The 16248-nt window shown below is 38.9% G+C and overlaps 1 protein-coding gene across 2 annotated transcripts in view; it reads right to left on the minus strand.

Annotated features, from left to right (window-relative positions):
- The window catches only part of SOS1 (SOS Ras/Rac guanine nucleotide exchange factor 1), a 48977-nt gene that overhangs the window by 19035 nt on the left and 13694 nt on the right, over window positions 1-16248 (minus strand). For both annotated transcript variants that reach the window (XM_027709810.2, XM_027709815.2), the window contains 4 exons: window positions 14947-15156; window positions 13603-13746; window positions 10648-10758; window positions 10440-10538 (listed from right to left, as the gene is read on the minus strand). In XM_027709810.2, coding sequence (XP_027565611.1) covers window positions 10440-10538; window positions 10648-10758; window positions 13603-13746; window positions 14947-15156 — 564 coding nt within the window. The remainder of the gene's footprint in view (window positions 1-10439; window positions 10539-10647; window positions 10759-13602; window positions 13747-14946; window positions 15157-16248) is intronic.

The raw sequence follows: 16248 nt of genomic DNA on the forward strand, positions 1-16248 counted from the left end.
ATTAAAATGAAATAACATTTACAGGATTATTAAGAGACAAGTATTTTAGACTATTACACACCAAGATCTGGTTCTACTGAAAAGATTTTTGACAGAGGTGGTAGAAGCAAAGCAACAGGCCAACACCGACCAGAACAAGACACTCTTGGAAACAGTACAATCATGATGTTTGCTTTCAGTGTGAAATAGAAGTATTGTCCTCCAAAATCCAACTGAATACAACATATTCATGTGTTTGACATTTGAACGGGTCAGAGAAAAGCATTACATTTTTCCCTAACCAGTGTTAATCATTCAGTGCAAGAGCTGTCAATGCCAAAGACTACTTTGTGTTTTCAGCCATAAGGATCACCACAAAGTTTATTCTAGGCAGCTTTAGTTCATGTAGTGCAATCTGTCACACTCTCAACCTAAGCAGCATTAGGTATGAGTGCCCACTCATGTAATAGTAGCTCACTATTTCAGCTCACTGAAATAGAGCTGACAATGCATTACAATAAGCATTACTTCCCGAAAGGTCTTGAGGAGAATATATAATTCCAAGAAGGAACAGACTACCCTCATCATATACCTCTACCCTCTTAGTTTAGAAGAGGTATCATCTTTCCTTTGCTTCAGTTTTGCAGATCACCTAGGTTTAGCGAGGATTTCAGACAAATGAGGCAGGTGCAGCACTGCTGGCAGAAGTCCTGAAAGAAAGCTAAGAAAAACCTGGAGCTAAGATTTTGTATCTTTCCTACACAAGAGTTCCAAAAAAGCTCTTTGCCATGTGCACTGCCTTTTTACAAACTTCCATCAAAATAGTCTGGCTGGATTTCCTATAATTTCTGGGTTGCTACCCTTCAACAATGGACGAGACTGTTTTAGCCTAGTTTCCTTGAAAATAAGCCTTATTAGGTCCTACGGTATTCTGTACATTCTCTTCAGAAACAAACTGGTACAGATTAACACTCATTACTGCAAAGCATTCTGCTCCTATGTTGCTTATAAAATGCTTTTTACAGTCATCTCTCTCCAGTTGCAAGTGTTGGTATTCATCACAGAATAGTCTATGTCCTAAAGCAAAACACATATTTGTATGTAGAGCGGGAGAGAAAGCAGTTAACATTTCCCCCTCAGGATCCATTGGGAGTAATGATAAATGTTATTTACCATTTCCAATGGTAAACAGAGACTAAACTGGAGTCCAGTGAGTGCAATTATGTTCCAGGTTTAACATTTACAAAGCAGCGTGTAGTAGTGCGCATCTTCTCATGTGTAAGATCAACATAAAAGGCAAACCAGACAGCGCTGTGAACTCCTACAAAGACACTTCTCTGGACACAGAAGTTTGGAACTTCATATGCCAGCACGGTATTGTATAATTACCAATAACAGACTTAGTCAGAACTGAGCTTAAATTACTGCAATGTTTTCGTCTTACACTGGCCCCAGACAGTTTGAAAGAGGGGGTTATGGAATGTGAAGTGGCATCACTGCAAAGTGTCTGCAAATCCTGCTGATTCTTCTACAGCTATGCAGTGCCCCCTAATGAACAAACCGGGGAAATGCTAAGTAAGTGGTGGTGGCTGGTTTTGGGGTGGTTTTTTGTGTGTGTTTTTTTACATAAAGTGCACTGTGAAGAATACTGTAATATTACGTGAAGGAAGTGCTGATTTCTGACTATCAGTAGTATTACAGATGTTGTGCATTTTAATAATCTTATGAGAAAATATTGGCTTATAGCTCATGTGATTCACAATACTACCGGCGCAGTATCCCGATCATTCAAGGAAAACAAACTTGGAATACAGACTGCTACAGACGTCTCTAATTAAAAAAAACAAGCAACAAACTACATCCTAGGCCACAAGTTTTGAAGAAATATCAAGAAATGGAAGACAAGATATTTTGTTGTACCTGTTGCATAGCACAAGGATTAGACATTTATAAACCCCGGAAATTTCAAACAGATCAAAAAGAAAACCTTCTCATACAATGCAAAATTAGACTATGGTAGTAATTCTTTAACACTGTCAGGGAAGCATCTATCTAGAAATACAATGATAGAAAGTACGTATGAGAATATGCAATTATAACCACACTAGCAGGCATCACGATGGGTGTAAATTCTTGTATTTTAGGGCTTTTATCACATTCTAGACTTCTGTCTTCCTAGAATATTTTTCTAAATCTAACCACTAACATTTGTGAACTGCAAGGTCCCCGGTTCATCTCCAGGTAAGATCAAAAACCAGCTTCAATGCATAGAAGAAAGAGTCGAATACGGGAGGCAGGAAAATCACAGTTGTGTCTGCTTAAGTTTAACTCAAGATTACTTGGTTGTAGACACTTATTGTCCCTCACAACATTAACTCAAGAAGTTTACTGCATAAGTGGTCCAACGTTACAAGTGGAAGCTCCACACCACAGTACTCAGAACAATGAGCTCAAACTAGTGCTGCTTCAGAGAAACCTCTTCAAAACCCACTACATAATTTCTCCAGAGATCCTGAAGCCCACAGCCCACAAAACACCTGCACAGCTGGCAAATCAAGCCTGGCTGCAGCATGGCCTGGCTACCTGCTCCATAGGGAAATGCCACATAGGTAAACCACATATATACATGGGAACCTGAAGTGTAATGACACCAGTTACTCCGGCTTTTGTTCCAATGCCTCACTGTTTTCTTCAACCTACCAAATGCAATCCTGAAACACGGTGTTTTATAATCAAGAATAAAAACAAATAGGGTTTCTTCTCTGACAAAGCAGGCAGAGGTCTGCTGGCACTTTGCCACAAAACAATCCTGGATTGTTTTCTCTGCAGCACTGAGGTACCCAAGAGCACTCTCTGACTTTTTGTAATTCCTACAAATAATAAAAAACCTCAACCCAAAGCAGCAGTATATTGAGGAAAAAAGTGTTCTCATATCTAGAAACTTTAATTTTTAGAAAGCATCAGGAAATCAGCTGGAACAGCAAATGGGAACATCTGCAGGGAACACTATACACTTCTGGAAAATGCTAGCAATCTAAAAGGCACCTCACTCTTGAATCTTGAAGGAAACTTCACGTGCCATATTTCTGAACATATATAAACAGCTTTAATGCACTGAAATTTGAAAAGTCATTTTGTTTACATATAAACAGACAATCTTGAGGACAGTGCAGCAAAAATATTCATACAGTTCTAACTGTTTCTTTAGATTTACATTACAGCAGGAGTGTTAGTTGCATTGAGTGGAACAGAACTTAATATATATTCCTGAAGTAATGATAAAAGCTTTTTCTCCACTCAAAGTTTAACTATGTCTTCTCAGTTTAATTTAAAAAAGTTACATAAAATTGCACCATCTTACATACACATGTCAAATATCAAACCCCAGATAACAAATAATTAGTTACAAAAAGCCTTCAGCATTCTCTTGGAAGTACAACTTAAAGGACACAGGAGCTAAAAAAGCCCTCATCTTTTATTTCACATTAAGTTTTAACTCACAATATAAAATACGATCAGCCCGTTGGGAAGCATACTGGAGAAGTAAAGCATCAAAACAGAGGAAAATAAGAAGCATTTCAACTCTCAGTACAAGATTACAGGTTCTTTTACATCCTTTCTATGTGACTTATAATAGATCTTAAATATATGTTGAAAATTTAAGTACATCAAACGTCATCTGAGACCAAAAAAGTAAAAACATTTGGGTTAAGGAAACGTGAATTTAAGGAACTGCTACTTTGATTACTCAATGCGAATGTTATTTGGGGAGGGGTGTGTGTATGAAATTAAAATACATCTGTTTCAGAATTAAATGACACTACTCTGAAGAGTGCCATTTTTCAAATCAGGATGGACAACTGAGCAAAAGTCAGGAAGACCCATCCAGACATATATACTTATACAAGTCTGTCAGTTGATGTTTACCAATTCAGCAGTTCAAAGTTTACTGTAACAGGTTTCCTTTGTGGCCAATTTCTCCCTAGCATTCCCATAAATGGGTACAGCCTGTCAGGAGACCATACTCCAGATTAGGTTTGCTCACCAGCTACTGCACCCTGCAGTGTTTCACCTGGTATCTGCTCAGCAAGAAGAAATGCAATTTTGCTTCTGCAATTGGGAAGGGATTTATGTATGTGATCAGCGTTAGCTTACACAATGAACACCTCCTTCATCAAGGAAGGGATAGAAAAACAAAGCCTTTTTTTCAAACACATTCTTTGATGTTCTCATAAAACCATTTCCTAAACATTCAGACTTCTTGTAGGCTACCAGCTGCCATTTCCGCATTTCACATGCCCGGATTTCATTACTAGGGAAATGGCTACTTTGCTTATAGGAGGCCTTGTCTTCTCAGAGTAAGGAAAACCCATTTGCTCTGCATTCTTCAGAAATATGGGGACTTTTTTTTTGCATATGCTGATGTTTCTTCCATGGCAGAATCATTACCTTTCTGCAACAAATGTACAAGTTCACAGATTCTTCCAGAGCCTTCATGCTCTGAAACTCTTCTTTCTTACTGTCACTTTGGTTTGTCTCATCTTTATTAGCAGACCTGCAGAATATATTAGAAATTTAAAACTCATAATTAAATTCATAACATTTAGTTAGATCAGTATTTGAAATATCACAAAATATTTACCTATGTGCTTCCACACTTGTAATTGAGGTCTTCCATTTTCTTCCCCCAAATTTTCCATAGTAAAGACAATGCAATTTGAAAACATCTTCCCTTTCTCTTTTGTAACTCCAAAGTGGATTAAAATCCACTTTTTCTGGTTCGACACATTTCAAGTCTGATCTTTGCCAGACAAGGTTGCAAGGCTATAAGCAAAACTGGATGACACCTCTATGTTTGGATAGAAATATACGATTTTTTGAACAGAAATGTATGAATTTTTGCACACTACATAAGGTGAATTAAAAATTTCAAAGATCATTCTGGGAAGCAATAGCAGGACCCTGTTGATTTCAAGAGGAACCCTGGTGATTAATTAAAAAACAGCAAGTGAAATGAAAGATGAGAAGCAGAAATCCATCTGTAAACTTGGTCTACAGAAAGCACAAAGGGAACTTGTTGTTTTACTTGTATTTGTTATTTCCTACACATTTACATCAGTTTTCACTGACAGAAAACATAAATCTCCACTGCTATAAGAGCAAACAGAGATGCTGGTAGTGAGACTAAATCCACAGCTCCACACCCAGAAGTATTTCCACTGAAGAAATCAAGCAAAAAAAAATCTCAGCCATAGCACAACCTCTCTCCAAGATCTGTCTTTTTTACAGAATGTGGCAGGAGAAGAGGACAGGGAAATACATGTATAATTGAAAGATTATACAGCAATATAAGTGTATCAGGGACTGTATCATGACTGCCACAGTCACAAAAACTAGGAGTTAAAAATTTCAACTTCTTAACATTCAGTCCTCGATGGATTGTGTCAAAACTTTTACTCAGTGGGGGAAAAAAAGGAACAAAATTTGTCCAAGTTCTTGTAACGCCCATCTATTTTCATGACAGCTTGGCCTTGGGTGTTCAACATAAACTGCTGCCATGTAAGCTAAAGAGCTATCTACCATCATTAACAGCAGTCACTGAAAACTGGGAACAAATCACCACCCCCAGCAAACAATCACTTACAACACAGCTCTGCTAACTCCCACTGTACCATAGACACTTTGCCATGCAGGTATTTCTAGAAAATTCACTGGAAAATGGGACTTTGGAACCCTACAGTTGAACACATAAGTGAAGTTGTAAATTGGAATTCAGTCAGTGCTTCATTTGACTTCCCACGGACAGCATCATCTAGATTAAGAAGTCTGGCCCTGTGATACCCTACTCCCTTCTTCAAGGACCAAAGTACAGCTTTTGTTGGTCTGGCAGCAGATTGACAGCAACACAGCTCAAGTGTCACTGAGGACTGTAAGCAAAGTCAGGAGGAATTTTTTTACTTTTACTTCTGTTAGATTTTATCCAGCTTTTGCAGAAATACAACTTTAGAGGGATAACAGAAAAAAATGTTCTCTGAGGTAGTTATTTCTCATTAGAAAATTTCCTAGAAAGAGACATCTGCATCTCAAAAACCCAAATACATCCTGTGTATAAGGAAAAAAAGCTATAAAATAAAACATACAGCCCCATCACAACTCCATAACAAATGACATAAATCATTAACAATGAAGTGATACACATGTACATATATTTATCTGACACAAACACACAGGAAATACATCAACAACTGCCACAGCTAGAAAGAAAATTCAAGAGCTACATCAGAGAGACCAATTAGTTAGATTAACATTAACCACGTTTCTGGGAAAAGTGTGCACACACACACCCCCATGTGACAAAGTTTTATTTTCCCCTATCAACTTCCCTTGTGGCTGACAAACAAAGAACTGACTTAAAGCATAAACCTACTAGCATTTAAAGCAGAATAGAAATAGAAATATTGTCAATGAATGCTCACAAGCAAGAAATAAATACAGAGCCTCATTTACCTGGCTGTACCACCTCCAACTTCTACCATAAGACACAACTTCTGAACCTTTACAACATTCCCGTTGTAAAACAAGTCCTCTTAGTTTAACCATACGAAGAAGTTTCTTAAATTTTTCACCTACTGTCATACTCTAGGAAACCTCTTCTTAGACTTCAGACCAAATTTTACCAGCTTCTTCTCCCAGGAAAGACCCAAATACTCTTTGTGGTCCTTATCACACACTAGGAACAGTTTGGTCAAGCAACACTTCGTCCAACAGACAAACCTCCACGTGTCACAGAGATCTAGAATTGCACATTATCTCCAGTGGATATGATAAATCATCCATATCTGCAGTTATATATATAAATTATGTAAAACAGTAATACTTCTGATTTTTATTTATTTCAAACCTGTACTGTGCATACAAGTTACAGTGTTTGGAAAGAAGCACTGAATCCAAAGTGACTTCAAAAAGTAAAATCTTTTGCTGACACTAAGTGAATACTTGCTTTAAATAATTCACAGCTAGTTCAAATCTGTGATTTTTTTTTGGTTTTAATAGTAATTGAAGTATCCTTTAAGAATTGATTAAAGCAAGAGAACCTGTTACTCTCAGTGCCTGTACTAAAGGCAAGCAATCCAGACAGTGTTTTGAGACAATGACCTATAACTGCAGATATTGTAAAAGCTTTGCAGACTGCCAAAGTTCAACTAATTAAGGCTCAGTGATTCTCCACCCTGGGCTGGGTTACACCACTTACAGATGTGACTGCAAACCAAATTCATTAAATTTGTTACACTCTCCAACATGACACTGGCTCAAAGAAGCCTGAGAATGAAAGTGAATTCAAAGCTCAAAATAGTTTGGGATGTGTTGCCCAACACCACCACACACAGCAAGAAAATTAAGGGATCAAACTAAAGATACTCTAGTCCTAAACTACTAACATTTTACCACCTTGTGCCTTCTTCAGCAACATGTAACAAATTTAATACCATTGGTAAAAAGACTGGTAAGTTACTTTTCATCTAAGAACAAAGTTTAAAAAAAAAACAAATAAAACATACTAGATGCTGGTGTGAAATGAAAGCATCCTGAGATTTTTAGATCATTATAGGTAGAATTCCAACTAAAAAATAATATCAAAGAGACAATAGGTTACCATTCATGACTCATGGGAGTCAAGGCTGCATTTGGCTTAAAAAAATCTCAACCTATGAAGCTCTCCTGTTTCCCAAAAACATACTGTTTTACCTAAGCAGTGTTTATATATGCTTTGCAGCATATTTTAAAGTAATCTTCTATTTATCCAATGAAAGGAAAGAGTATATACAAATTTACAGCATTCTAGACAGTGCCAAATTCAATTCAAAGGCGTTGTAACCTTCTTTCTTCAATTACTCAAGGTCATGAATAACTCCACTGTTTGTACCACCCTACCTTTCACTTAAAAGTCCACACTTCTATTCACAGAATTCCATGATTCTATGATTCAGAAAAGCCCATTCATATTATCTGAAAATTTGCAAAAAAGTGCAGTCTCCTATGAAACTGCTATTTTATATAGTTAGTTTATTATATAAAAGTTTGAGGACTTTTCAGGTTGGTTGAAGGAAAACACAGCCCTTAGTCCTATTCTAACTTTCCAACGATGTAGCTTTAGCTAAAACCAGAATATTTATTTGTGCATTCCTGGTGCCCTGCCCAACTTCAGGAAGGCTTTAGTGATAACCATTTAGTGATAACCATTTAGTGATAACCATTTAGTGATAACCACTAGTGAATAGCATTTTTTTTCAATTTGCATAGTTAGAAGGAAACTGAAATGCATTTTAGATACTTCAAAGTACAAAGTACAGCTGAAAGAAAAATGCAAACCTCTTTATCCTTAAGTATATCTATATTCAAGAGAAATAAAATGGTTTTTCCACATGCTACTTTGCCAACATTTTGTGTCTTCATACCAAGAGATCCATTTTCATAGCATTTTTAACTTGATTATTTATATATGGCTGCAATCACTAAATCAGGTGTCTTACCATACCAGAGAATTCAATATAACCTTGCATTAGTGAAACTGTCTTGATGATAAGGCTAAATAATTGCACCAATACCCTTCTGCAGCAGGTAACCTTCTCTTCCGTCAGGTGATTTTTAAGTATAATCACGCTGGAATTTATTTAAAGATTCCAGATACAAGAAAGAAAATGTTATTGCTAGCAGAGACTACTCGAGGGAGGGATTCATACGCTGAATGCTCATTGACAGCTGAAGATAATGCCACGAAAGGCAATATCTTTCTCTTCGCCTGCGCCTATTATCCATCACTGCCTACGACGTGTATCGCCAGTCACAGACCACAGTGACAGGTGTCTCACTAAAATGTGAGATGAGCAACATGGTGGGAAGAGAACCTGGAAGGTTATCATATACAGAATAAAATCCAGCCCAACCATATCAGACTGACACAGAGTGGAGGGGGCGTGTGTAGAGCATGAACGCAAAAAGACAAGAGTTTTACATAAAGCACAGGTCATGGGTTGCAAAGACTGATCACCTTCTGGAGGTGGGCTTAGCTTAGACTCCAGTTTGCCCTAATGAAGGTGAACACAAGATGCTCCCCATTACATAAGCACACATGCTCTTTTTCCCCTCTTAAAATTGCCAATGGAAGAAGCAACGCAGGATGCCTGTGTGCCAGACGACATTAATCCTTCATGCTTTGTCTATTACATACGACTGTGCCATGTTCACATGGAAGTATGCAAAGCCACCAGGTAGTGCATTTTGAGACTGTGTGATAGAAGCATGAGCAGGGAAACCTTATGTCTATGCAGGTCTTTATCATACAAAATGCAAACAAGCTGTATCATACCTCCCTTCCAATGGATTAAGGAAAATGCTTAATATTTTAAAGATGTCTGAAAGGTCAGACCAAACCCACGAACTAGACAAACAGATCAAGCATACATCCCAAAATTTTTCAAAAAGCATGTTATACAAGATGAGCTATGTGCCAAAGCTGTATATGTAGATCTAAATCACTAAAAATGGTGTTAAAACTGTAGACACTTAGACTCAAAGAGGACCTAGGTACTGGGTTATCCAAAGACAACCTAACAAACATTCAAGGAAACACATACAGATTTCTTCAAAAGAGCAGAGATTTTTCTTCTTTTTTTTTTTTATTATTTTTTTCTTTTTAACTTCAGATCCAAATTTCCCTATGTATTTGTTTGGAACACTGTGTGCCTTATGAGTTTCCATTAAGTTCAAATGAAGATTCTGCTTGAAAGTTTTCCTCAGAACCCTTTACACCCCTTAAAGATCATTATTCAACATCAATGCCCCAGAAAAACATCCTGTAGCTATTTGCTTTGCATGTGTGTATGTTCCTGTGGCCCTATCAATAGGAGTCTCATCACAAAAAGCCCAAGTAGTACATATATCAAACCAAGCCTTCCCTTTGAAGGGAAGATATCACCTTTACAAGCCCATGGGATGTCCACTGCAAGAACACCAAAGCTTTTATTGAAATAAAATGAAGTCTGAAGGGAACTCTTGCTGTGATTTTAAATTTACAAAGTAACAGCTTGAGAAAGCCTTGGACATCTATAATACAGCCATTTGCCATTATCTCTTAACACTGTTGCAACTATCATTCCAAGAATATGAGTATGTAGATCTCTATTGCTTTCTAAATTAATAGTAGCTTGATTATTTGACAGAAATCATTACCTGCTGTAAAACTTCCATGAAATTACAAGCTGATGTTCAGTTAATTATAGCATGCACCTGCAGAGCACATAACCTGCTTTTTATTCAACACAGCAGTGTTATTATTCACATTCTAGTAAAAGATTTTACCTCTAACTGAGCACACAAAGCTCTGGTACCTAACATTGAGAATTATTAAAAAAAAAACAAAACACAAAACCAAACACATCAGATTGACACAACATTCTTACTTTTAGCAGTTCAAAATAATGGAGACAGTGGTAAACAGGGGCAAGGAGCAGCCGGGGTAGAACATACTGGACAGCTTCTTTAAAGCCTTCACCTATTGACTAGAAACAAAATAAGTTTCAGTCTTAAAACAATAAATGTATTGAAGCAACAATGCGATGTAATTAAAATAGTAATATCAATAATATGTCTTACTTAAAGGCAAGTTACCTGTAAATAAAATGCTGCTCCTGGCTTTGATAGTTGACTTAGAAAATGATCATGAAACCCAGGTCGCAAAATATCTTGTGCGTACGATTCATACGGATCAAATGCTAGTTCCTAAGAAGAGATACAAAATAATTTTACAATCATAGAATGGCTTGGGTTGGAAGGGACCTTAAAGATCATGTAGTTCCAACCCCTTGCCATAGGCAGGAAAACCATCAGTTTACAAAACTGATTTAAAAGCTAAACTTCCACGTTTCTTAAAGAAAATACATATGCTACATAGACTTTTCCAAAACACATGTAGAGAAGAGCCAACTTTTACATGCTCATCATGACTGACGGAGTAAATCAGTCTAAAAGAGATCTCTGGAAGTCAACTGGTCCAATTCCTGGTTCAAAGCAGGGCCTACCTCAGGGCCATAGACAGATCCACCATCAAAACTAGCTGAGGATTCTCAGGGTCTCTCTCATCCAGCTGAGTTCTGATCAACTCCAAGTAGAGAGGCATCAAAACCTCTCTGGGTAGCCTATTCCAATGTTCAAGTGTTCTTGTTGCAGATTTTCTCCCCTCCAGTATGTCATCAGGATTAATCTTTTTACCATTCATGTGCTCTCTCACTCATCTCACAGTTCTCAACTGTGAAGCCTCAGTAAGAGCCTGCCTCTATTGTCCTTACACCTTCCCTTTGCCTAACTGAAGACAATAGTAAGATCTCCTTCAGACTTCTCAAGAATAAATAAACCCAGCAATCTCAACCCTTTTTGGGCATCACGGGCCTCAGCTCCTTAACCATCACAGCAAGGTTCATGTATAAACACATCTTGTACCAGAAAGCCCAAAACTGGACACAGCATACCAGATGTGGTCTCAAGTCCTACACAGAAGTGATCCCTCAACATTCCAGCTACACATTCCCTAATATAATGCAGTAGGTAATTAGCCTTCACAGACAATTCCTGAGGACCTCCCAGCCCTGTCACACAGTACTGCTCCTCAGCTGAAACATTGCATGGGGTTGTTTGGTCCCAGGTGCACAATTTCATATTTGTCTTTACTCAACTCTGTGAGGTTCCCATGGGTCCATTTCTCCAGCCTGTCAGGTCCCCTAAGAAGTAGCTCTGTCCTCCTGTGTGTCTCCCCACAATTTGGCATCACCTACCAACTAGATGGGGCAGACCTCCTTCCACAACACTAATCCAAACATTAAACAGTATCAAACCCTGAGGAATGCCACTAACCACGGGCCTCCAGGTGGCCTTTGTACTGCTGATAACAGCCCTTCAAAAGCCTGACAGTTCAGCCGATTTCCCACACGCTGTATAATTCAACTAGCTAGGCTGCATCTCACCAAGCTGACTGTAAGGATACTATGACAGACTGTGCTGAAAGCCTTGTTTAAGTTCAGATAAGAGATATTAACTGCTCTTCCCTCTGTCCATGGAGACAGCCATCTCTTTGAAAGTAGTCAAGGTGGTCAGGTACAGTTTGTCCTTTGGAAATCTGTGCTGGCTGTTGCCAGCCAACTTCTAGTCCTTCACATGGCTGGATGTGAATTCCAAAAAGATTTGCTAATCTTCTGAGGGACTGAGGAGAGACAGACCAGCCTCTAGTTTACAGGAACCTCCTTGACAGTGTTTTTGAGACTGGGCATAACACTATCTCCAAAACTCACTTGAGGTCATTTCCTCTTGTCCTATCACTTGTTACTTGGGAGAAGAGATCAACACCCACCTTTTTACAGCCTCCTTTCAGGTATCTGTAGAGAGTGATAAGGTCCCCCCTTGGCCTCCTTTTGTCCAGGCTAAACAACCCCAGCTCCCTCAGCTGCTCCGCACAGAACACGTTCTCTAGGCACTTCACCAGCTTTGTTCCTCTTCTTTGGACACACTCCAGCACCTCAGTATCTTTCTTGTAGTGAGGAGCCCAAGTTCCAGTAAACAAGAAACTGTGCATGTCCTTGCCTCCTACTAAACCCAACCTCTTTTCTCAGAGACTGGGAATGCATATTCCATGTGCTCTGAACACACTGCTTCTCTCCCAAGAAAGCTAGAGCCTGTGATAAAGAGATGACTCCTACTTGTTCAGAGAAGGGTTGTGCCACTTGTCAATTGGGCAGACTTTGCAGTCAAAGCTTGACCACATCATGCCCTTTGGTAGCATCCTCCTCTGATTCTGATCCTTAAGCATTCATCCAGCTCATTTATTCCATACTAGAGCTCCATATACTTGAGGTGATATTTTGTTAGGCCTCCTGGCCTCATCCCCTCTCCCTCCCGTCCTTCCTGAGCACCTGTTTTCATTCATACAGCCCTCCATCATGGCAGCCCTTCCTGCCAGGTCGCTGATTACAATCACACGACAACTCTGCAATTGTGCACAGACTTCCAGATCCTCTTGTCTGTGCATGAGCACGTGCACTCTGGGGAAACAGACACTTCAGAGGAGCCTTTGGGCATCCCACCTTCTCAGGAGGAAGGTGCAAGAACCTTTGTTGCCATGCTTTCTGTTAAGCTCGTCCTCTTCTCTTCAATCTGCAAGCTTTGGTCTCCATCCACTAACAAGCTTAGTTCAAAAACCTTCCTCACCAGCTTAGCAAGCCTGTTGGCAAAGCAACCCTTACTACTCTTTGTCTTTCCACAGCAATCTGGATCTACAGATGATTTACAGGACACTTCCAATTCTGTCAAGGTCTAGTCACAGGTTTTTTGTTCAACTTTTTCCACCTGTGCTCTTGAAAGTTTAAACAGCCACTCCAAAAGCTAAGGTTTAGAGACTAAAAAGGTAAGAGCACTCTCAAAAATAGCCAGTCCCTTCATCATGGTGGGGCTGGAAGAAGAGATCTCAAACTGAACAAAGGCAGCTAGAACAGAGATGCACTTTACATCTAACTGCAAGTATTAAAATATATATGAATAGCAAAAAAACCCCAAAATCAAAGGAGTATTTTTTCTTACCTCTGCCATGTCTTCAAAACAGCTGCCTACTAGTGGGTGAGGACTACCTTCATCTGTCATTTCAACAGTGTCTTCTATATGACCCAGTAACTTCACGCTAAGTTCATGAATGTCTGATATACGACTAAATATATTTTCCACATCCTGCAAAAAGCAACAGAATGAGACAAAAATCAAATGTGCAAGGCTACTCCGTTATGACGTGGAAGTCAAGAACTTTCCTAAACAGAACAAGATTCTACAATCATTTTATAATATACTTTTTCTACAATTTATATAAGATGATTAAATGTATTTTTAAAATAATGAATATCTATAAATATATAAAAATTTACAGTTATTCAAATGTGGCAAAGCACAGTGACAAATCTTAAAATTACGAGCCTGTAAGTGAATATAGCAAATTGGGAGGTTTCTTCCACAGTCCTACAAAACCCATACTTCCCCACAAGTGCTCTTTTATTATTTCCATTTCAGAACTCAAGACAAATGCTTTCTCTACTTTCATTCATGGCTGGGCTTCGCGAACGAAGATTTGGGAAGGCTCTATCCACATTTGTTACAGGCACGTTGGTGACTTATGAGGCCAATACGTGACAGACATATCCAATTGCAAAAGGCACAGTAGAAAGATTCCTTAGATGGTATATTCTGCAGAACATGGTTCTTTCTGCGTTGCCTTTTCTCCTCGAGGGTGATCCTGCGTGTGTTCTCAAAGGAGACAGCAGTGTTATAGATGGTGTGTCTCCAGGTCTCCCGATTTGAGGCCAGAGTAGACCAGTTATGATGATCAGTATGGCCAAGGCTGAGATGTTGTTTCAGGGAGTCCTTGTATCTTTTCTTTGAGGTTCCTCTCATGTGGCAGCCAGTGGCAAGTTCACCGTAAAGCAAGATCTTAGGGAGGCGGTGGTCCTTCATCCTGGAGACGTGCCCTGCCCATCACAGCTGAGTTCTCATCAACATGGCTTCTATACTTGTGACTGCTGCTTGCTCTAGAACAGATGTGTTGGTCACATAGTCTGACCAGTGGATGTTTAGGATTGTACGGAGGCAGTGTTGATGGAAGCGTTCTAGGAGTCGCAGGTGGTGGCGGTAGATGACCCATGATTCGGAACCATACAAGAGAGTAGACAACACTATGGCTTTGTAAACACTGATCTTGGTGCTTTTCTTCAAGTGTTTATTACGCCATACTCTTTTGTGGAGTTTTCCAAAAGCACTGTATGCCTTTGCTAACCTGCTACTGATATGTTAAACTGGACAACAGTTAAATTTCAGAAGTATTCATCATTTATAGATATCATAGTAGGTGCTTTTTTTGTTTGTGGTTTGCACAGTACTTACATGAGATGAAAACAGTTTGGAGTTGGAGGCATATGGCTCTCTAAAAACTCTGATAATGAGATTTAGTTCCCTTATGTATTGTCGAACTTCTGCCATAAATGACTTCACTAGGTCATAATAGGTTTGCTCCCCTGAGGTGGAGGGTTCTTCATCAGATAAAGTTAGTGCACTTAAATCTTCTACATCTTGATGGAACATATCCATTAATACCTAGGTAGCAAAGAGAGGGAAATCCACAAAGTCAGAACCTCTTTTCAAGATTGACTAGTAGGTTACCAATAAAGAAAACCTATTATTCCTGTGAAATCACACTGATCAGCAGTAAGATTTATGTATTATCACTCTGCAATCAGTTGAGCACTACAGAAGCAATATCCATTGCTATGAATTTGCAAGTCATTATGTGCAGTGGCAATCTCTGAAGATTCCCAGTCATTTAGACCAATCCAGGCATCTCTCCAAGAACACAGTCCTAAAATCAATTACAATTTTAAAAGGTCTGTGAAGCACACCAAGACAATTAGCATTTAGCTGTACTGTATTACTCTGAATCAGCAGTGCACAGTCTAAGTTTCTGAAGATGCTATACTATCTGAAGTCAAAAGGTGTGTACGTTTTGGCTTTTCAGTTTTAGCTTTAACAGGAAGTCACACATGATCATGCTCAGAATCCTGTGATCTCCCCACAATGAACACTGGCCTGTCCACAGACCGTACATGGCCCAGTTTCTGTCCTTAACTGCTGAGTTCTTTTGTTAAAATAAACCCTTGAGGAAGGGCACCCACGCCACAAAGCACTCACACTGCAGAACTACATAGACAAAAGGACCTCTAAAAACTCTGACTACCAGAGGTCCAAATTCATAACCAAGCAAGGCTTACCAAACACAAGCAATTAATAATTTAAACTTCTCAACAGAAGTGGATCACTGAACACTTCTTCCAAATGTGGTGTCTGAGCCAGGAGTCATTACAATGACTTAGCAAGTGGCAAGCAGATATCACACTCCGGGTTGTTTTCATCAAACTCATCTTAATCTTAGAATATCTTAAAGATAAAATAAGTAAGTTGACTGTAAATTAGTTAAAGGCACCCTTATTTGAAGTATCTTTAGCAGACAGAAAACCTAAAGAGGGTCCACAAGCAATCTGCAATGATGTAGCAAATAACAAGAAGCCAGCCTAAGATATAGCTCAACATAAAAGATGACTTCATCCTGGGATAGACAGATGGGACAGTATTTATGAACAAATCCACTGCCCAGAGCTACACTCTTTCCAAGAAGTCATGAAATTTATCAAA

This window comes from Pipra filicauda, unplaced genomic scaffold (genome assembly GCF_003945595.2).
Source record: "Pipra filicauda isolate LSUMZ 115617 unplaced genomic scaffold, ASM394559v2 scaffold109_size3271384_pilon, whole genome shotgun sequence".
Classification (NCBI taxonomy): domain Eukaryota; kingdom Metazoa; phylum Chordata; class Aves; order Passeriformes; family Pipridae; genus Pipra; species Pipra filicauda.